Below are 22,438 nucleotides of genomic sequence, written 5' to 3' on the forward strand. Positions count from 1 at the left end.
ACTGTTTCTCTATAAAAATGATATAAAAGACACTTAAAAGAACATTTACCTGCTGTTTTGTAGCTGATTTTCTCCATGTACTTCTGTCCATGTATCCATGTTTATCTGTTTGACTCAGTGACATATAGCCTATTATGATTTTGCTCAGGACTCAACAGATGCTTTACTTAAGTAGAATTACTATGGTCTATAATCACTCAACTACAAGTAAGTCCAAATTTAATTTAAGTAAAAGTACATTAGTATTATTAGGAAAATGTACTTTAAGTACCAAAAGTATGCAGAACGGCCCATTTAAAGACCCAGTCCCTTTTACGAGCCTGGTGTAGCTCCACATTTTGACAAATAAACGCCTGTCTCAATTAGACGTCTGCTCTGGTTGCCAACAGTTCATTTTTATAGAAGTTCTTTGGATGTATAAAACCAGATTGTTGACTATCTACTTGAGCTAATGTTAGTTAGATGTTTAGATCGCACATACAATATAAATATCTATATTTTTATCAATACGGAGATGCTACACATTGTCAGCTCGGTTCAGTTCATTTTACTAAAACCATGAGCACCAGAGAAGACTGTATTTCATTCAGGTTTACCGACATGATAAAAAAAATAAGTAGTGACTCCCTACCTCTGAGGCTGTCATTAAGTCAGAATATGTGTCCCTTCCTCGATTCCCTGGATTCATATTTCTTAGTAGTTTTCATAAATATTAATCCATGTTATGAGTATAGATTTAACAGGATAAAGTGGTGCTGTGTTGGTATGCCAGGTGCCGTAATCCTCGAGTGCCATGAAGTGAGTGTCATAATATAACACATAATTGATTTGTTATTCAAAGCCTTATTTTATACAAGCAATATTCATATTGGTTCAAATAAACAATTTGATTGTATTTCCCATTTTTGCTGAGCAACAGTCTTTGTGTAAAAGGGATTAAAGGCCTGTCCCATATAGACGCCTGTCAGATATAAGCCTGTTGAGTTCAGTGATTTAAAAAGCCAATAACAGCCTGAGCTACTGACTGAAGTTTTACAATATCTATCTATATACACACAAAATTTGATTGCTATCACCTTAATGTTGTCATATTACCTTTGTATGTTAATTTTTGTGTTCTTAATACAATTGTGAAATTTGAACTTACATTAAGTGGAGGCTTAAATAAGCCTCTCCCTGCTCTATATACCACTTATTTTTTGTCATTTTGTGACTTTTAAACTGTGCAAAAATAAAAACCTAAAACAACATAGACAAGAACCAACATCCGGTACAGTGTTGTCATGACAACAGAGGAACAGACGCGCGAGAAAAAGCGCATAACATTATGTGAAGGTGAGCTCTCTCTGACCCTGACAACCAATTGTAACAGCTAAGATTTTATCAACCCCTTAAATTATAAATCCGATTTTATAATGATATTTAAGGCCCATTATCTTGACTTTACAAAGCCCCAACCCGTCCTGTAAGAATATGTTAGCTAACTAAACTGCTAAGTTAACGTTACTGTTGGTTACCTTTGCTCAAGCTTACCTTAGCTAACGGTAGCTCGCCTAGCTAACGGCTAACCTGCATTACCTTCAGTTTGTTGGCTAGTTTATTGACCTAGAGGGCGAACTAACTCAACTTTTTTTATTTTTGAAAGTTTAATTCATACATTGTGCGTTTTTATATTTTCAAATACCTAATGTAGAACATTAAATTATTACTGTTAAATTATTAGCATCATGGCGGCACTAGGAAGTCTGAGAGGAGGAGGAGGAGGATTCGTGTTTGGTCCGCCGGGCATTAATGGAGATGAAGAAGAGGAAGAAGACTCACCTGCGGTAAACTCAAACTTCCCACTCAGCCTGGCAGAGCAGTGAATAGTTGTCAGTCAAATACACATTCATGTATTTGTATGTTGGCAGGTTTTACTGAGTCTTTTCACCCAACATGGGCAGATGGGCCTCTGCTTCTATGACAGTAAGGACTCCTCTTTACACTACATGAGAGACACTCTTGACAACTACGAGCTCCACCTGCTGGCCAGAGGTGAACAATACACAGCCTGTTACATAATCTCAGCCTTGTCCCCAAATTAGAGTAGGTTTATGGTGTTTATACATTTTTAATAGCTTAGAAATGACAGTACTGTATATGAGCTGACACTTGTGCTTGCCTTGCTGTATTGCATGTGCCCTAGTACTTGTATTCTTCTGTCTAGTCATCCAGGAGGTTAGTCCCCATGTAATTATTACCAGTGCAAAGCAGGAGAGCTGCATGACACGCTTCCTGCAACACCTTGGTGAGTTCTGAGATATAATCACAGCATGGGGTGGGGAAACAAAAAAATGTCACACTGAGAAAATTTTGTTTTGACGTGGTATGAGACAAGTAGTTTCTAGGTCAAGGGAATGAAATGAGATTAGGGATGCTTGACTCTGCAGCCTGATAGCGTGATAAGAGGGAGAGGAGTAGATTGTATAGCTATGATGCACAACTTTATGAGGCTTTTATTGAGTAAAGTGACACAGTTCTGCCATGTCAGTGTTTTCTTTCATACAATAAACTATTTGGATTTCTTTCCTCTGTCTTATCGCAGGTTCAAACCCAGACTACAAACCAGAAGTGGTTACTTATCCTTATGTTGACTTTGGTAAACACCAATAATATCCAATTATCCTCATCAATTTCAGGCAGGATCTCTCTGCATTAAATTTAAATGAACAGATTTTGAGTCAATTTTGAATGTTGCAGGTCTGGAGGTCGGTAAGCAGAGGCTACTGTCTGCCCATCTGCCTTTCCTTCCTGCCTCCATTTCAGAGAGAGACAAAATGTCCTACCTTTCCTCCTGTATCTCCTTTGACTCACCCCTTATGGTGAGCCAGCTGTCCACATGTCATCCTATCCATCAGTCTATCGTTGTGCAGGAGCTGATCATAAACCGTCCATCATTTTTTGTTAATGTGTGTGTTTTTTTGTGTGTGTCTGTGTGTGTGTGTTTGTACATCCGTTTGGTAGCTTAGGGCAGTGGGCGCTCTGCTGAAATGTCTGGACAGGAGGAGAGTGGGAGTGGAGCTGGAAGACAGCAGTGTTGGAGTTCCTATCCTACAGTTCCTCGCCTACACACTGTAAGACACACACTAATGAAGCTTTGCACACGCACACACACAAATAGGACTGTGATCACACGTTTTCCGTAATGAGGACCTTGAGAGAGTTTTGTCAATGAGTAGGTTTTTTTCTCTATTCTCTCTTTTTCTCTTCTCTACTTCTCTGTAATTTTAGTACCAGCCAACCAATCCTGTCTCATGTTTTCATGAATTAAAAATGTTGCTCCTCTGAAACGTGTATTGTTTCTTCTCAATAAAGTAAAGGTGTTGTTTGCATGGACCAAGACACTTACAGGTAAGGGTGTTTATCCATTATATATATGATCTTTATTAAGTATCTCCCAATATGTCCTTAAAAGCTGACACTAATCTCCTAAATATCTCATTAATCGTTCCTTGTTTTACAACTAGAACCTACAGGACAGCTGTTTCGTACATTTTAATAATGTTTTTGCAACTTATATGAATAAAGCTAAAGAAATAAATATAATGTATTAAACTGCATAAAAATACAGTATATGTGAGCCATGAAAGAACACTTAGCAAGACATATGGGTTGGTTGGGATAACTGTTGATTTTGTATTTGTTCCAGTGTGCTGCAGATCTTCAAATCAGAACTTCACCCATCAGTGTACAAACTGCATTCAGGTGAAAAGGAAGGACTCAGTCTTTACGGTAAGCGGCCCTGAAGGTAGCATTATCAGTCCATCTTATCTGATGGTGTTTACATGAACCACTTGTTCTTATCTTTTGTTGCAGGGATACTGAACCGCTGCAGGTGCAGGTTTGGCTCCAAACTGCTACGGTGAGAAACGCCTCCTGCTAGAGTGAAATCGTAAAACCAAAAAAATGAATGTGGCCTTTACTTCGTTAAAAGAGAATACAAGGCTTGTAGTGTAAAAGGCTGATATTTGTGTCATTCATCATTCAGACAAACTAAACCCTACCACCATTTTGTATAACAGTGGTCCATAATTTATGCTGGTGTCATGGTATATTGATGTCAGATACCTCCTATCATGCTGCAGCACCACCATTACTACTGGCATTATGACAACCTCTAAAAGGCAGGGCATAGTTTTAGCTAATCTAATAAATCAAATCAAGTTTATTTATGTAGCACATTTAAAAACAACTGCATTTGATCAAAGTGCTGTACAAAATAAAAGAATGACACACAAATATATAGCAATATAAAACATACACAAAAAACATGTACGTTTTAAGATTTGTCTGAAAAGTATCAATGGAGGGGGGGATTTAATTAAGAGTGGAAGGCTGTTCCAAAGCTTTGGAGCAGCTACCACAAAGTCACAATCTCCCTTACCCACCAGCCTCGATCGCGGGACACTTAAAAGACATTGTTCAGAGGATCTGAGAGGTTGGGAGCTGGTAAAGGGGCAGAGAAGTTCAACAATATACTGGCGTGCCAGCCCATATGTGGCTGTACAACAAATAATAGAACCTTGAAATCAATCCTGTATTTGATAGGTAGGCAAATAGAAGAGATTCAAAGGGCTCTGCATCATGTAACACTAAATATAGCAATTATATAATCATAACTGTCTGGTCATGTAAGAACATAAAGTATTTTAAAACAGGAACATTTGGAGTTTTAGAGACAAATGTTACCTTTTGCACTCTTAGTATCTGCACTACAGTTTCCCTCTGGATAAATAAAGTTTTACCTTATATTACCATACAACTACCAAAGCGACAAAATAAAAGTTTTTTAAACTCATTTTCTGTTTCAACTTCAGCATTCTATACAAGCAATACAGTTATTACATAGCTCACACAGTACAGATCAATGTACAAAGTTTTCAGCTGCTGTAACATATATCCAGGTTTAAGACAACTACAGTGAAGTGTTCAAGTGCAAGAAGATGTACCTGTTCAAGAATTTCAGTCTTTGCAACCTCAATACATATGTGATTTGTTCCATCTCATACAACTGGCTTATTTATTTAATCCAGATATTGTACGTTGGAGGTTCAGGATTCAACCATCTAATTGTGATACATTTAATCGCAGCCCCCAAGAGGATTTGTAATAGCAACATTTTTGCCTTCCCCTCAAACCCTTCAGGGATTGCTGCTCGGAGAATCACCCTTGGATCTTTGGGGATATTTGGATGGAGCACTGCTCTCAGGGCGTCTAACACATCCTTCTAAAAGTTGCTTAACTTGGGGCCAGAATGAAAGTTTGTGTTATGTGCTTCCATATGAATTTTTGCGCTGCTGTTTTGTGATTCAGGCAGAAGATTCCTGTTTGTCCCAGGAATTTCAAGGTTTGCATTCCGCTGCTTGTATCTATGGCAACAAGATAAATGTTTTAATGTTTCCAACATTATGCATCTGTTTTTAGTACTGTCACCAATCACATTATGGTGATCTAATTCCATGCTGTGATTCTTGTGGGAATTACATAATTCTGCCATTTTTATTTACACAACAATTACTTTCTACATGCACACAATATCTGGTTAACTCCGGTAACTCTGGGTTTTGTCACAGTCGTGAAGTTTGCTAGTTTGTACTGTTTGCTTCTTAAAGTCTCTGTGATGTCTTCTCTTCTCTCAGCCAGTGGTTTCTGCGGCCTACACAGGATCTGACCGTGTTACACAGGAGACAGGAAGTGATTCGTTTCTTCACATCACCTCCGAACTCCGACGTCCTGAGCACCCTGCAGTCCTCGCTTCGCAACATCACTAACATACCAGTAAAAACTTTAACTAATTACTTCCTTGTTTCCTCCACATCTGTGACCATTTATCCCTTACCTGCTGGGTCACCACCTGGACAAAGAATCTGTGAAAGCCTAAAGCCAGTATGTGTGTGTGCTCGTGTGTGTGTGTCAGACTCTTCTGCGCAGGATGTCTCTCTCTCACACCAAAGTGACCGACTGGCAGAGTCTCTACAAGGTTGGAGCTACACCTACACCTTATTCACATGTCAAGCTTTGTTAAATGTGTGAGAAATGTTGTGTTTGTGTGTGTTCATCAGACTGTGTACAATGCGGTGTGCATCAGGGACACGGTGCGACACCTGCCTCAGTCCATTCATCTCTTTCGGGATATCAGCGAAGGGTTCTCGGATGACCTCCACCACATCGCCTCCCTCATCAGCCGAGTCGTGAGACGCAAACTAAATAACACACAGCTGCAAATCTGAGAAATCTCCTGCCGTTTGTTAAGATTGGTTTGTAGTCAATTTAGTGTTCAGACTCCATGTTTGATTTGGAACATGTAGGTGGATTTTGATACCAGCATAGCTGAGAACCGCTTCACCATCAAACCGAACGTGGACCCAGCAATTGATGAGAGTAAGCGCCTGCACCCTCGTTTCAAACCTAGAACAGTCATATGATACATAAAAGCCTCATCATAAATTTCTACATGTTATGTGTTGATAAGTTTATACGGTGCTTGATTTTAAGTCTTAATTCTCCCCCTCTCTCTGTCAGAGAAGAGGAGGATGATGGGGTTGTCCGACTTCCTGACAGATGTAGCCAGAAGAGAGCTGGAGCACCTGGACGCTCGCATCCCCTCCTGCTGCGTCATCTACATCCCTCTGGTCTGAGATTCACATTGACACATATATATATATATATATATACCATCTGATCCTTCAAACAACCATTTGCATTTACTTAAATGGCTTGAGCCTGCATGTACGGTATTATTGGTGGGAATCATACAATTAGATATGGTGAAAACAGTCTCAGGAGGATCCTTTAATTTCCAGCTCAGTATTCTCTTAATATGACATTAAGGAGACCCGTTAAAGGGTTTTATGTACTCAGCAAAGTTTTTACCTATAAGAGAAACATTCAAGGTATGTTTTCCTGGGTTAATATATGGAAATCACCCACCTGCAACTTACAGCCAACTGAGGTTATACTCCTTGAAACCTGCGCCCTCAAATATGCAGGCAAGACAGTTGTTTTGACTTTAGACATTGATATCTCCACAATGGCTGAATGGATTTTTACCATTCACACTTAGGGGTAGGCATCGTGAAGTGGTTACAGTTGAGAACCAGTTCCAAATTGTCCCATCCATTACAGTCGTATGTCTCTCAATTCATCAATTCCTTTGATCAGTGTTGGCATGTTTTCCTGACCGTTATGCACTGCAAAAAAAGATGTCAAACTCGTGCATCCACACTGCTGGAAACTTGCAACAAGAAGGAGTCATGGTGGAGAGAAAGAAACAGTCCAAAACGTAGCTTCATTTCACGGACAAATGTGACAGCTGTGCTGCTTGTAATGTCTGTAAATATGCAATATGCTGACACATCTTCCCCAAGCAACACGGTCTTAAATTCCAGGAACACCGTGTAATTGACACTCTTTTCACGAGTACCACTGAGCAGCACGTCTGTTTCAGAGGGTGGGTTTCAATTTTATAATCATGCTGAAAACCTGTGTAGGTCTACGTTTTTTCCTATACAGAAAATTGATTTGGAATCAATAAGGGAATCGTAAAGGTGTCGGACTGAAAAACAGAATCAATAAATCTTCATTCCTATCCCTTTTCAAACTGCATTTGAAGTGTCCATCTCCCTCTGTTTTTTGCTATTTCAGCAAAGTGGATAGCCCTTAGTAATCTCTTACAGTGTGGATTTATTGGAATACAGGACCCCGAGAACATTGGTATGACCCCCCCACTGGAGCACCACATATATCAGTGCTCATATATGTTTCTTTTAACTGCCCTCACAGATTGGATTCCTGCTCTCTGTCCCTCGCCTGCCCAGCATGGTGGAGAAAGAGGATTTTGAGATAGAGGGGCTTGATTTTATGGTTTGTGTGTGATCTTGTCAGCATGTTAATTTTGTTTGTTTTGTGTCATTCAGACTCACAAATGTGCTGTAACACCTTGTTCTTGTGTGCATGTGGGATAGTTTCTGTCAGAGGACCGTCTGCACTACCGCAGCCAGAGAACCAAGGAGCTAGACGACCTTCTTGGAGACTTGCACTGTGATATTAGAGGTCTTTTACCTTTTCACTCAGTGGTTAGTTTAGGCGATAGTTGTGTACCTGACATTGTAGAAGTGACCACAACCACTGACACTTTTCCTGCTCATATACTTTCTGTTTCTCAGACATGGAGACGGCAGTAATGACACAGTTGCAGAACACAGTTCTTGAGAGGAGCGCCTCCCTTTACAAGGTGGGTGTGTATCACCGTGCACTTCCAGGTCCCAGTGTTTAAAACACGACTCCCACTCTGATAAAATTATTATGTGCATGAAAGTAATTCTGTTAATGTGTGGAGGTGGAGTTTGTTCTGATCAGCTAGGTTGTACATTTTGATTATGAAACAGGTACAAATCCCATTACATATTTTTTTTTTTCATTACAAGTGTTATTTGTCTCATGACAGACGGGCGTGCTGCTATTGCCGCCTTTTATTACAAATTTTATTATTAATTTTGGGGACAGAATGAGCATTAAATGCAGCTGTGATTATAATTTACTGGCAACTTGGCAATTAAATTAATGTAAAATAAGCAATAAGCTTTATTAAAATGCAGATGTTTCAAACTTGTTAAGCTTCATTAAAGTGATACTAAGACAAGATAGGATACTTTATTGTCTCTAAGGGGAATTTTGAGGGGGGCAATAGTGCTACACACAGCTGCAATCAACTTAGAAACAAGACGTAGCCAACAAGACAGTGCAGTGGTACAACAAAGACACAGTCATAAATTAAATATGACAGAAATTGAAAGATACAAGATATAAATACATAGGCATTATGAAATGAAGAAAGACATCATAAAACCATAATGCATAATGCATAACACTAAATGCAACAGTGCCTCCTTGCTGCGTTTAGTTTTATGCATTATGTATTACAGTTTTATGGTTATACTCCACTCAGAATCTCTCTTTTGAGAATTAAACACTCAAATCCACCCACCCTCACTGTGGTTACAATGGATTCCCAGAACAACATGTATCCAAACATCCAAAGAAAATTACCACACTGCTCCTGCAACACAATCCAATTCCTTGTCTGTATGCTCAGTGTGTTTCAAATTCTCATATATTCCATCAAATGTGACTAAATACACAGTCTGTCATTTTACGTGTACAGACCTGCTGGGTTCTTTTTATGCAGCATATATCTGGAGCAAACGCAGAAAACTGCAGGTCTGCTGCAACTCTCAGGTCTTTTAAATCAAGGCTGAATGCTTTTCTGTTTGCTGCAATTATTCATTTCTGACATTGCACTGTAACTTTTATTCCTCCCCTTTTTATCTGTCTTATTCCATTTTAGCTTATTTTTATTTTCCATCTTCTTGCCCCCTTAACGACTGTTTTAATTGCATTCACATGTCCTTTTTTAGTGTGCTTCTGCACTCTGTCTTGATGTTTTTGCCGTTTTATGAAGAGCACTTAGAATAACCTTGCTGGTGAAATGTGGTATATACAAATAAACTTCCCAGAGCCAGTCTGCACTCGCCACGCATCAGCACACCCAGGGCCCCACCCCTGCACACCACCTGGCACACAATTCACCCAACCACAGGGCAGCGACTCCCTTGGCTCAAGGCTGGGCCTCCTCCCCCAGGTCTGGCTCTAGGGGTGAGGCCCATTGTCCCCATACTAAGCGAGGTACTTGAAGTCCAAATAGGCCAAAACACCAAAGTCTTCTTGAATCACTCCTCGTCTGGCCCCTCCCCTGGGACCACTTTGCCTTGGGCCCCGGACAACACAGCTCCCAGGATCACGGGGACACGCAAACCACCATGTTAAGGTGGCGATTCTTGGTTGGGTTTTGGTTTGTTGCAGTGTCTGCAGTGATGCGGGCACTTCACTGGACTGTCGTGGTGAAGAGATTTTCGATTTACTGGTCCATCTACGTCCCATGCCTCACCTATGGTCATGAGCTCTGGGTAGTGACTGAAAGACTGAGATTGCAGATACAAGCGGCCGAAGTTAGTTTCCTCCGTGGGGTGGCTGGGCTCAGTCTTAGAGATAGGGTAAGGAGTTCAGACATCCAGAGGGAGCTCAGAGGAGCCGAGCTCCTGCTCCTTCGCATCAAAAGGGGTCAGTTAAGGTGGTTTGGCATCTGATCAGGATGCCTCCAGCTGGAGGTGTTCCGGGTATGTCCCACTGGTAGGAGGCCCCGGGGCAGACCCAGAACACACTGGAGGGATTACATATCTCATCTGGCCTGGTAGCACCTTGCGGTCCCCCAGGAGGAACTGGGAAGCATTGCTGGGGAGATGGACGTCTGGGGTGCTTTGCTTGGCTTGATGCCCCCGCAACCCGGCCCTGGATAAGCGGATGAAAATTAATGGATGGATAAATAAACTGAGTTTGTGAACACTTTCTACTCTTTCATCAGTCAAAGCTTCTCTGCTCAGGACAGTCAGTGTGTTCAATGTGTGTGTTGTGTAGATTCTGGATCTTGCTGCTGAGCTGGACTGTCTGATGGCCATGAGCAGCGCCTCCCAAGAGTATGGCTACACCTCACCCAAATTAGCCAGCCACAGGGAGATAACAGTCATACAGGGCAGGTAGGCACTGTAGATGTAAACACTGATCCAGGCACTCCAGTTCTTGGTGTAATTTAGAACTCTTCATTTATGTGCCACGTCATGTAAGCTCATCTAAAATTTGTTTGATCACACACACCAGTGGCTGTACATAAAGATGGACAACAAATCTTCACTTCCTCCCACTGTACAAAAATCAAGCCAAAATATGCCGGATACGGCCGCTGCCATCTGGTGGTGGTGACGTCTGCAGTATCGAATTCCTGCCCACACACCTGTCTGACCAACTGTGAGCAGCACCACTGATCATAAGCACACTGAGTGGCACACACAGCTGTGAATCATGACCTCAAACTCTGTTTTTATAGCATCAAACACATGATTACAACTAAACTTTAAAAATGAACATTGGAGCACACATCAGCATGATGAAAACTACCTAAAATGACAGGAACCATTTGGGGGAAAAATGTATTTGATGTGTTTTATGATCTTTTAGTTTGGCCCATGTCCCATCCTCTAACATGGAGGGGGCAGGGTTTATGATCTATACTGCAGCCAGCTGCCTGGGGCACTGTCATGCTATCCATCTTTATATACAGTCTAGGACACACACACACACACACACACACACGTCAGTAAAGCAGAAGATGTGTTTAATATAACATTGCAGTACAGGACATATATCTGTATTTTTCCAGACACCCTCTGTTAGAGCTGTGCTCTCCTGTGTTTGTGGCGAACTCCTTCCAGAGCTCAGAGTCACAGGGCAGAGTCAAGATCATCACTGGCCCCAACTCATCTGGCAAGAGCATCTACCTCAAACAGGTGGGTCAGAAAAAAAAACCTCTCTCTTCTTGGCAATAACACACAAGTTTTATCTTCTCAGTAACAGGTGCAATGATAAACTGCTCCTGGTCCTGACGAGCTCAAATATAGTCTACCTTATGTCTCACTTTGCCACTGTGTTGACTTGTTTGTCTCTCTGTGTGACCCAGTGTGTACATCTCTGTCTCCAGTTTACCTGAAATTGGTTTGTCATTTGGTGTTTTGAGGACAAATCTGCTCTTTTCTTTGTTTTTCTTTTGCTACTCTCAGTGATAAGATGTGGTCAGGCAAACAGTAACAGAGAGCTTTAAAAAAACAAAAGACCAGTGAAGCTAGACAAGTGGGAGACACTACTGGCTCTAAAATCTGCATAATTGCACATAATCTGCTTTTAACATCTGTTTCTTCAGCACCAGAAGCTGCGCTACAGATGGTAATTAACCCAGCGTTCTGCGAGATGATTAAAGCTGTTATGATGTACAGGATTTGTATTTTCCCTTTCTAAAATATCCAACTTTATTAATTACTGGTATCAGAAGAAGGCCTAAAGCTGTAATTTACATCTTAATCAGAAAACACATTTAGAGCGCCGTAATTAAGGGTAACAATTTCATTTCTTAATGAGAATGTCTTTATTTTACACTTCATTTGAGGGAGTTTTGACCTCCAGGCTACTATTGAGAATCACTGATGTGACTCCTCTTTGCCCTTTGGTTAAGTTTACACCACAGCACCTGTCATCCAACCCTGACTTGCTCTGATCTGACTTTGTCAGGTGGGTCTGATTGTGTTCATGGCTCTGATTGGCTCAGACGTGCCTGCGAAGGAGGCAGAGATCGGTCTGGTGGATGGCATTTTTACCCGCATGCAGAGCAGAGAGTCTGTGTCTGTTGGCCTCAGCACCTTTATGATAGACCTCAACCAGGTAACTAACACACACACACACACACACACACACACACACAGAAACACACACAAGCAATGTGTGTGGGTGTGGAAATAAAAGATATGAACTTCCAGCACTACTGTCCTCCAGCTCCACTCCTACTCTCCACCTGTCAAGACATTTTTTTATAAAGCAACTACTGCCTACAGCTATAAAACACACACACACACACACACACACACACACACACACACACACACACACACAAAATATAACAAAATGCAGTGTAACACTCTGTGTCTCTATTCTCCAGATGGCCCAGGCTCTCAACAGCAGTACTGGCAACTCATTAGTTCTCATCGATGAATTTGGAAAGGGAACTAACACAGTAAGAAGAACTTGTTCCAGCGATTTGTGAATGAAATCCATATGTATACACATAACAAGGACACACAGTGTCATTAATATGAAGCGCCTGAAACTTATTCCAGCCAATATTATCTAATTTAGAGCTGCAGCACGAACAGACCTCCAGTTCAGCCCAACATGTGCCACCTATCAGCAAGAAAACAGCAGCAGCTGTTCAGATTTGCAGATACAGAGGTGTTGATGTGCGCCATCTATAGGCAACAGCAGTGACAATGCAGTTCTGAAACTTGTGCAACCTGCAGGAAAAGACTGCTGTTTTCCATGTAGTTTCATATCTGCTTTTTTTTACATTTGATGTTTTAGTTTTAGCAACTGCTGGATACTCAGAGTCTGCTCTGAGTATCATTATGTTCTCTGTCCTCCATCACTGTCTGCCAGGTTCCTCTGGAGAGGGAGGAAGAGGGTCCAAACTAATTTTATTTGTCCAAAAAAGAAATGCAGGTGTGGGAGGCAGAGGCCAGAAGAAAACAATAAAAGAAAATTACCAACGTAGGTTGAATGGGTTTTGTTAAATTATTTAAAGGGGCTATAAACCCACTGTACAATACCTGCTCAGCACCAAACAGCAGGCAGAAACAGTTAGCAACTAGCTGGGGAACATAGTGGAGCATTTAGGAGCTTAAGACCCACATATTTCCCTCAGGAGTTGGAAGAGACCTAAAAAAGCTACAACAGAGTGAATAGTCAGTTGGCCAAAAACATGATTTCTAATGATTTCTACAATGATATTGCTCTGTCACTGCTGGATGTGTAAATAGGCAACTGACTGCTAACAAATTTACAATATCAAGTTCAAAGGTATATTTTTAATTATCATTAATATAAAAAAAATCTGCTTTAGGGTTATTCATCAAGTATGGTGTTTTACAGCCATAAACCAAACTGTACTTCTGTTTAATCTAAATATTATTAGTAATATCTGCTGGAGGTAAGAGTGACACAGTGCTAAATGTAAAACCCCAAAAGTGCAACAGCTTAAAAACAACAGCTCTAAAAAAAATGTAAGAAACTGCATCTGTAACACTTTAAACTGCAGGTGGTGTGTGTGTGTTCAAATTTAGGCAGTTGTTGCTTCCCTTGCCTGTGGGTGGTGACATGCCAGAGAACTGCAAGGCCTGGTTCTTTTGTTGCACGCCCCACCCTTTGTCTTTCCCCATATTTACAATCTATCTTTCTGTCATCAGAAATAAGTGCTAAATGCCTCCCAGAGAGGATCTTAGCATGGTCACACATCCACAAAGTTAACTTTGCTGGATATTCACCTCCAGTTCACTTCCATTCAGTGCAAGGACAAATGCAGGGATGAATAAAACATTTGCTTCCAATGGCAGAGCAAAGCTACATCTACTCATTGTGTGGAGTTGAACTTTGACCGGTGAAGATGCCGCCTCAACCAATAGCCGAGAAGTATGTGTGGAGAAGACAGTGATTGTTGCTGTGTCTAACCACAGACTGTAAAAATAATGGAAATAGCCACCTGTGATGTCCCCCATTGGTTTAAGGACTGCTGTTTTGAACCCTTGAGTTTGGCATTCGGATGTCGCCATTTTGTTTTTTGTAGCCAGAAGTGATGATGTTTGGGCATAAGGCTGGCGCTGTGGAGGAGCGATAGGTGGCAGACAGCCTGTCACTCAGAGAGGCCTTAATAAAATGTAAAAGGGTGACTTATGTAAAAAATTCCCCTCCTGTACAGTTGTCATGAAGTGGAAATTAACCATAGAGACCAAAACCATTTTTGTACCAGGCTTTAAACATGTTTATTTCTGCTGTAAAGTCCACTGGCTTCTGGAGCCAGCCTCAAGTGGCCGTTCAAAGAACTGCAGTTTTTTGGCACTTCGTGTTGGCTTCATTTTTCAGTACCAGAGGCTGCTGGTTGTGTTTAACCAGCTGGTATTGTATGATATTGGCAGTGAAAAATAAAACCTGCCATAGGTGACAGATGCTGCCTGGCTGGCAGTGAGACAGATATGGCACGTAAGAAAATGGAAAATGTAACATCATTTCGTGGTAGTCATTAGCAAGATAGCTTTCCTTGTCCGTCACAAATCTGCTGATTGAAACTGCTGCTGCTTTCTCTTCCTGTTGGTGGTCCAGGTGGGTGTACAATGATGGAACAGTTCCCCCTTGAGAGATTGTGCAAAAGTTTTAGTGTAAACATAGAAACTTTGATTTTGTCTCCTTGAGAAGAATTAAAATAGACAATGATTACAGAAACAGAGAATTTCTATTCTTGTGTGAATGTGATACTTGTATTCGTCACTAGCATCAGTTAACATTTGTTTTTTGTAATACTGTTGCTCAATCACAAATAACAGGGACATCTGTTGGGTGGACCTTTTCATCCACAGAACAATAGGCAGGAATGTTAATTGGTTTATTTGTAGCAACAACTCAATCTCAGGCTGTTAAGGGTTTATGTAAAGAGCTTAACCTGAATTAAGACCGAAGAGTTTGACCCATGGGAGCTTCATCCATGTGCACAAACACAGCTGACTGTGTAATGTTCCCCTTCAGGTGGATGGACTGTCCTTGCTGGCTGCATCGATCTCTCATTGGCTGAGGAAACCTCTGGTGGATGTTCCTCATGTCCTGTTGGCTACTAACTTCCACAGTCTGCTGCAGCTGGGCCTGCTCCCCTCCTCTGGCCTGCTGTCTCTTCTGGTACTGAGAGACACTCGACTGCACAATGATGAAATGTAGCCCGGAGCATTTTGTGAGCGTTCACTGAGGTTTCATGGTGGAAAAACGAATGTACTGCAGAAAAAATGTTGACAGCAAAACTTCCAAATGATCATCCAGCTAATGAGACCTCATTAGAAGTTTATTTTATTGTGTATGTGAGTGTGTTGTGTTGTGTGGTTGTGTATTATTGCGTGTGTCTGTGTTAGACTCTAGAGACCGCAGTGGATGGGGATGAGTTGGTGTTTCTGTACCAACTGAAGGAAGGAATCTGCCAGTCCAGCTATGCTGCCAACATCGCTACACTGGCAGGCCTGCCAACCAGCCTCGTGCAGAGAGGAGTGCAGGTAAACACAAACACACACACACACACACACACACACACACACACACACAACCACACAGGGTTCCTACACAGTAAGGAGTAGTATGAAATTTGAGAGTATGAAAAAATAGTTGTGTTTTCATTTATTTTGTTTTCTAAAATATAAAATTCTGAATTTCTTAAAAAATATCTTGCCCATACAAGCAGAGTGTTTTTCATGGTGTTTGGAGCAGGCAACCAGCGCAGCCAAAATGTTTACCACTGTGTGAGAGAGCACAGGCCAGAGCAAGCCTGATGTTGTCGGAATCAACGCAAGAAGTATGGCATGCATCTTAACACAGTCTGCAAACCAGCTCTACCCCAAATGCCTTATAACTGAACCAAATCCAAGCATCTGTGCCCAAATTAGTTTGAAATTACTGAAACAAATAACCATAATATTAAGTTTGTCTCAGTGTGTCTTAGGTAGGCAGTGATTTAGACTGTTCTGCATAAGGAAACCTTTATGACTGCGCTCATCGTTGTTGTGTGAATAAACAGGACTGCACTGACGCTGTGAAAATTTAAATATTTAAAGGTTCTATTGATGAGATTTTGAACATGATATAGCAGCAAACCACTATTTGCTATGTAAAAAATAAAGTGGAGTAATGTAATCTGTGTTTTGTAATCTGAGCTTCTGTTTTGGTCGCTGGCTAGCCAAGCTTGCATCTTATTTCTTGTAAGTCTGGTTAGCTGAAAATGCGCTCCTGACCCATGGTGGTGGGACGGTATTGTCACGGAAGCATGACACACTGCTAGCCACCGCCATTTTGGCTCAGCGACCCTTCATGTTTGCCTGTGATGTCAGAGGTGAGAGCCGTGTGCAGCCAATACCAGCCCAGGCTGTGAATGTCACGTAGAGCACCTTCAGATGTTTTTATTCATTTTCAGTTCCTATTTATAAGAGAGACTAAAAATAGGGGGAGGGGACAATAATATAATAATAATTATTCAAAATGTTTAAGGAAAATAATAAAAGTATTTGTAGCGTTGGTTAGTTGACTTGTCCAACTTTCTGCATACGAGTATGGACTGAACGGCTGCAATAGGTAAATGCAGATTTTCATAGGGCTTGCTGGTTATTTGTCAAATATCGTCTGAAAAACCTACTGAGAAGTCTGGAAATTTGAGACTGAAAATGGAAAATGTGTAGGAACCCTGCACACAGAGATACAAAGAAGCATGCTCACATTGACTGCCTGTGTGTGTGTTTGGTCAGGTGTCTGAACTGTACCGGACAGGACGGCTAATCGAACGCATCGACAAAGCGTCATCAGATGAGCAGGCAAACAGGTTTGTTAAAGTCCATCAACACAAAACAACAAAGAAAACCAACACAAGAGAGCAGAGTTTGTGAAACAGATGTGTCTGTGTGACTGACAGGTGCAGGTCTGTGGTGGAGATGTTCTTGAGCCTTGACCTGGACGACAAAGATTTGGACCTTCAGCACTTCATGAAGGAAGAGCTCCTGCCCTCTGCTGGGGAGCTGCTGAGCCACAGCTGAACTGTTGTGGTGCAAACGTGTCTACAGATCTGTGGTCAGTTCACTCGTTCACTATCGGATGTTTTCAGCTGGTTTATTTATTGTACTGCATGTGTTCCAGACGTTTATGTTTAGCAAAAGTGTCAGTTCTGTTCAATATGGTACAAACAGATTTGCTCCTTGGCTGAATTAAATTCTTTCTAAATATGTTTATCCCATAATTATCTAATTAGTGTTTCCTAATTCAGTAGTCTGCTGCACAGTACAAAAATTCCACAAAGCTGGTGATTTTTTTCCCCACCATATGGTTGAAGTCCTTTCAGCATCACTTCACAGTCTTTCTCTTTTTGTTCTGACAACATAAATAAATAAATGCAGGTTGTTCATCGTGAGCCCGTTGAGGCTTCAGTGAGGTGCCAGGTAGTTAGCACAGCCACAGTGAGACACAGAAGTGTGGCGATTGAAAGTCTGTGTGCCGAGTTGCAGAAGGGGGTGTCGCAGCAGTGTTTGGTCATGACAAAGATGGTGCTGTTAGAGAAGAGCGCCACTGTGGTCTCCACTCCGCACTCGTCTGCTTTCACACAACCCAGAGTCTTAACATCCAGAGTATCAGCTGTGGAGACAAGATGATGTTATTCAGTGTAACCTTTACACTACTTCTCATGCTTAGATATTAGTTAACAGTAGAAATACAGTCTTATTCAACACACCTGCCTTCCCTCGGCCCGTGTAGCAGTGCTCCCCTGCACTGCAGTTGGTTTCGGTTGTGTAGCAGGCATCCCAGAATCCCAGGTCACAACGGAAACACTCTAGAATCTCCTCTTCCTCAAATCCCATCGACTCCATGAGCTGCTCTGGTTGCTCCTTCTCCTCACCTGAGCCAGAGAAACAGGACAGTTTGATACAGGCTACATCCACACCAATACATTTTTGTTTTATAACTTTATAACGTGTAAGCCTGGAGTCCACACTACTCTGGCATTTTGGAACTTTTAAAATCGCTGCTGACCTGGTTTTAGTTTGAAAACTCCAGGGCTGCTAGGTTGACATATCTTTCATGATAACATCCTTCTAGTCGGGGTACTTCCTTTCCATTACAGTGACTTCCTGTAGTAACGGCAAATGCTGCCGGTACTGCTCTAATATGTCACCGAATTTGCTTTGTAACAATTCCCAATCTGTTTTCCGCAACCTTAACCCCATTCTGCTCATGATACTTTTAGTAACAGTTCCAGCTTGTTGTCAGTCCAAGCGAAGAAATCTCTGGTCTTACTTTGCGCCATCTCCGTGGTATTTTCTGTAACTGAGCAACCAACCGCAGACAGTAGAGTAGATGAACTGCATACCCAGTGTGCCTGAGGGGTCGTGTGATATGTTTTCAGTCGCTTTGAGGCTCATTTATTCTCTTTTACGTATGAAAATAGATACAGTCATTTCAAAAGATATGACCGTCACGGCCCACATACTTCCATGTGTCCTTCATGTTGGCATAGATACATCTATTAGATGGCACTCGAGGGTAGAGTCAAAAGTTTACAACAACAACAATCAAGGCAACAGTGGAGGAGGTTGTGATAATGTACGAGCCAGCATTGTAGAAGGCGGTTGTTTGTGAGGACATCAGGACACGTGGACGGAGAATTCTTCTCACTGTATTACCAATTGCACAATTTTTTTAAATGTCTTTGTCATGTCCTACAGTCATAGCTGGCTTGGACTATGCTACACTGCCCACATGATCGTCAATGGTACTGCTCTGTTTTGTCTGTAAGCTTTCAGAAAATGTGCACAGATATGGACAAAATGAATATGGACTAAAAGCTCCGTCCAGGTCCATACACGTATCTGACATTAAGCACAAATGAGCCATTAACATGAACAGAGATATTTTTCTGAAACGGTACTGAAACACTTTTATGTATGGAGTTTGTTTTCATTTTAAAACACAATTTAAAAGGAAAATGTCTCAGTGTGGATGTGGCCACAGTTAAGTTTTACGGGTATTAATTTTGAACGAACATGTTGCCAAAGGATACAGTGTCTAACAACGAGATAACTGAAAAAAATACATCAACTTTACTATCAAAATTATGTCGACTATAATAGGTAAAACTGATTTTTTGTGAATTGACGTTTCTGTAAAGGTACATTATGCAGGATTGTCCCAAAAAACAATGAATAGACTCACAGAAGTAATCCAATGATCACTTATGACAAACTATGGTGTATTTATCTGCAGAGACTCTGCCCTCTGCCAGTATTTTTTTAATTTCTGTGCTTGAAACGTTTATGGGCGTGTACCCCCACAGCACTCAGGTGAGGTCGGGGCTCTATAAAAAGGAACCAGACTGAAAGCAGCAGGCATTCAAGAGACACAGCGCAGAGAAAAACACAAATATATTGAGGCGAAACACCAAAAGAGAGTGAATCTGGGGTTGGCTTTTACTTTCAGTTTTGCTGCTGAGCTTGTTTGCAAACAGTATCACACAATCCTGCGTAGTATACCTTTAAGCAGACAAGTCACACTGAGCTAGGAAACTTTTTTTGCAAGAAAAGCAAGCGACAGCAGGATAAACCGTTACACAGACAATCAAGCTAAGAACAGAGAACACTTATTAACAGTTTAATGGATGAAAAACATTGAATTATTCAGATTTGGAGGCATTTACGTAATGTGTTGTTGGACACGTTTATTATTCAGGGGGTGCTGAGAGTGTGAAGGTGTTGGAGCGCTGTCGAAGGACATCAAGCCAAACTGATGATCCACATTCTGCCGAGCACTCGAGCATCTCAGAAATATTTTGTTTATTCTGCAGCAGTCTGGAATTTGTTTCTCTGAGTGGATGACTTGTGTGTTTCAGGGAGGGCTCCACGTCTTAGGGCAGCATCGTGTTTTTATTAACCAGACAGATACTGGAATTAATAGAAAGAGTTGGCAGCAGAACGCAGTGCAGGAGTGGGACAAATCCTTAGTTATTCCTAACACACTGTACTGCACAATCCCTCAAACTTGTGTCACACATTAGCTCTTGAAGTGCAGAGAGGCTTTTTCCTAAAGTAAGTGACTTATTGGCAGTGGGAAGTACGTGACTGAGCAGAAAGTTTTCTAACTGTTCATCAAATGTGGCTGTAAATCCCCTTAAAGTTCGACTCTTCATTTTAAGCTCATATTAAGTGTTCCATTATATATTCAAATAACTGTATGGACAGCATATTTGGATACAAAAACCTGATTACCCAGGTAGTTTTGGATGTCAGCGCATCGTTGTGTGAGATTTAGCTCTATAGAGGTCACTGTCAGAGTATATCCAGTTGCCAAAAGGTTGGCTTCAGTGTTGCTACAGGCTGCTGCTGTTGCTGGAAAAGGACTAATCCCCTCCTCGGGGCCATAAGATGAGTCTCAGTGAGAGCCACAATCCTTATCCCCTCTCATCTTGTTAGCTAGTGATGGCTTAGTGGAACGAGCAGACAAAAGAGTAGTGAGGTGGGGTTCATTGTGAGGAGAGCGCAGGCTGACTAAATTTGTACTCAGTCGCCAGTTTATTAGGTAAACCTAACCAGTGCAGTCTTATGCAACCGTCTTGCAATAAATCCTCTCATCGTGATCATGTCATCATGCTCAGTTTGTAAGAGAGGTGTTGTGGACGTTTGTGTAGTTGTAATATTTTCTTCACCCGATTTATATCGATGAGCGTAGATTAAACTGCAGCCACCAAAAACAGTTTTAACAAAAGCTGAATATTATAACCTGCATGAAGTTAGGAATTATTGCAGAGCTGTGATGCCTGATTGAGTAGTCGATCGACAAAAAATGTAGCAACAACTATTCTGATAATAACTTTATCTTTTGAGTCTTTTTACCCCCAAATTTTGATGATCCCTGCAGCTTCTCAACTTTTTTTGTTGTCGTACATCGCAATAAATCGAATAGTTTGGAGTTTTAGGCAAAACTAGATATTAAAAGATGTCACCTTGGATTCTGGGAACTGGGATGGACTTATATATATTTATTGCACCTTATTGTTATCTTAGACTTTTACATTTGCATGGCTGCTGCACATCAGTTTCCCTCAAGATAAATAAAGTTTTATCGTAGCCTGTTGATCAAATGATTAATAAAATAATGAAGAATAGGATCTGCAGATTAATCCTTAATGATCGGTAGTTGCAGCTCTAATTCATTAAATAAAATAAAGTGGGAGTTGTTGATATTTCACAAATCAAGAAGGCTAATAATTTGATATCAACATTAATTAAGTAAATTATTCATTATCTAATCACTGTTTACGGGGTAAAACGTTAAAGTTTTAGTCGTGACATTGTCGAAGAACAGAAGACGATGTTTAACTACACCTACTGTGACCAGAGGCACTACGTCATCTTACCTCGAGCAGGTGTGAGCATCACAATGGCCAAAACACACAATATTAGTCCTTTCATTGTGAGCGGGATCCTTCTTCTATTGACTGCACCATGTGGACTGCTGAGGAGAGCCGATAGCAGAGCTAAAATTGGATTAGATCAGGAATACACCTGCTGTTTATCGTGCACTGATCACAGCTGCTCAGAGGCTGAAGATGATCAAACAACACAAGGTTTCAAGGGACAGCTGCAAATTAGAAAACTCAGGAGCGGTGGAATGTGGCCACCAGAGAGATTTTACGTCTCCTTAAATGCCAGAAAAATGTCATTTGGTTTATTAGCTTGTTTTAACAGAGGATACACTGTGAATGTTACATATAAAACCTCAACGTTCATCCCTCTGTTTTTATGAAATACTGAATGCCAGATGTGGACAAAGGTTAAAACTCCTTAGTGGTGGAAACATATCTCCATACAGCTGATGCGTCTCACTTTTATTACAAAGACTTCTTAACTGAATCCCACTTCCTGCTGTAACAGGTTAAGCATGTACGTTAAAAAACCACACACACACACTTCTTTAAACTGGCATCTTCCTTATCCTCAGTCACACACATCTTTTATACCAAAAAATGTTGATCATAGCTCCTCTCTCTCTTAAGGAACAGAGAAATTGCTTGTGTCCTGAGTCAGCGCAGGGTTAAGCAGCTTACAGCCTCCCGTCCATCTGCTTAGATATGTATCGACAAACACATTCATCTCACAGAGGAGGGGATTCGATTCAGTTACATTCC

At 41.2% G+C, this 22,438-nt stretch overlaps 2 protein-coding genes across 2 annotated transcripts; one reads left to right on the forward strand and one right to left on the reverse strand.

Moving 5' to 3' along the window:
- Positions 1-1,727: 1,727 nt before the first annotated feature.
- Positions 1,728-17,308, forward strand: msh5 (mutS homolog 5). Its single transcript, XM_050046782.1, has 25 exons — positions 1,728-1,826; positions 1,911-2,034; positions 2,207-2,287; positions 2,585-2,638; positions 2,740-2,861; positions 3,004-3,113; positions 3,355-3,390; positions 3,689-3,771; positions 3,856-3,901; positions 5,679-5,817; positions 5,957-6,019; positions 6,102-6,230; positions 6,348-6,420; positions 6,562-6,671; positions 7,822-7,902; positions 8,004-8,091; positions 8,205-8,272; positions 10,513-10,631; positions 11,312-11,438; positions 12,214-12,363; positions 12,638-12,712; positions 15,268-15,414; positions 15,642-15,779; positions 17,019-17,092; positions 17,183-17,308. The coding sequence occupies exons 1-25, from the start codon at positions 1,728-1,730 to the stop codon at positions 17,301-17,303; spliced, it is 2,457 nt and encodes an 818-aa protein (XP_049902739.1). The 3' UTR covers positions 17,304-17,308.
- Positions 17,309-17,330: 22 nt separating this feature from the next.
- On the reverse strand, positions 17,331-21,748 carry LOC126391830 (sperm acrosome membrane-associated protein 4-like). The gene is made up of 3 exons (XM_050046783.1): positions 21,668-21,748; positions 17,993-18,157; positions 17,331-17,895 (listed from the first exon to the last, which is right to left on the reverse strand). The coding sequence occupies exons 1-3, from the start codon at positions 21,720-21,722 to the stop codon at positions 17,666-17,668; spliced, it is 450 nt and encodes a 149-aa protein (XP_049902740.1). The 5' UTR covers positions 21,723-21,748; the 3' UTR covers positions 17,331-17,665.
- Positions 21,749-22,438: the final 690 nt, after the last annotated feature.

The sequence above is a fragment of the Epinephelus moara genome, chromosome 6 (genome assembly GCF_006386435.1).
Source record: "Epinephelus moara isolate mb chromosome 6, YSFRI_EMoa_1.0, whole genome shotgun sequence".
Lineage (NCBI taxonomy): Eukaryota > Metazoa > Chordata > Actinopteri > Perciformes > Serranidae > Epinephelus > Epinephelus moara.

Bases quoted from the DNA above. Each gene is read 5' to 3' on its own strand.
- msh5 (XM_050046782.1), top strand. From the start codon at position 1,728: ATGGCGGCACTAGGAAGTCTGAGAGGAGGAGGAGGAGGATTCGTGTTT. The intron at 2,288-2,584 runs GTGAGTTCTGAG...GTCTTATCGCAG, and splicing joins ACGCTTCCTGCAACACCTTG to GTTCAAACCCAGACTACAAA. The intron at 3,902-5,678 runs GTGAGAAACGCC...CTCTTCTCTCAG, and splicing joins TTTGGCTCCAAACTGCTACG to CCAGTGGTTTCTGCGGCCTA.
- LOC126391830 (XM_050046783.1), bottom strand. From the start codon at position 21,722: ATGAAAGGACTAATATTGTGTGTTTTGGCCATTGTGATGCTCACACCT. The intron at 18,158-21,667 runs GTAAGATGACGT...TCTCTGGCTCAG, and splicing joins GATGCTCACACCTGCTCGAG to GTGAGGAGAAGGAGCAACCA. The intron at 17,896-17,992 runs GTGTGTTGAATA...TTGTCTCCACAG, and splicing joins CACGGGCCGAGGGAAGGCAG to CTGATACTCTGGATGTTAAG.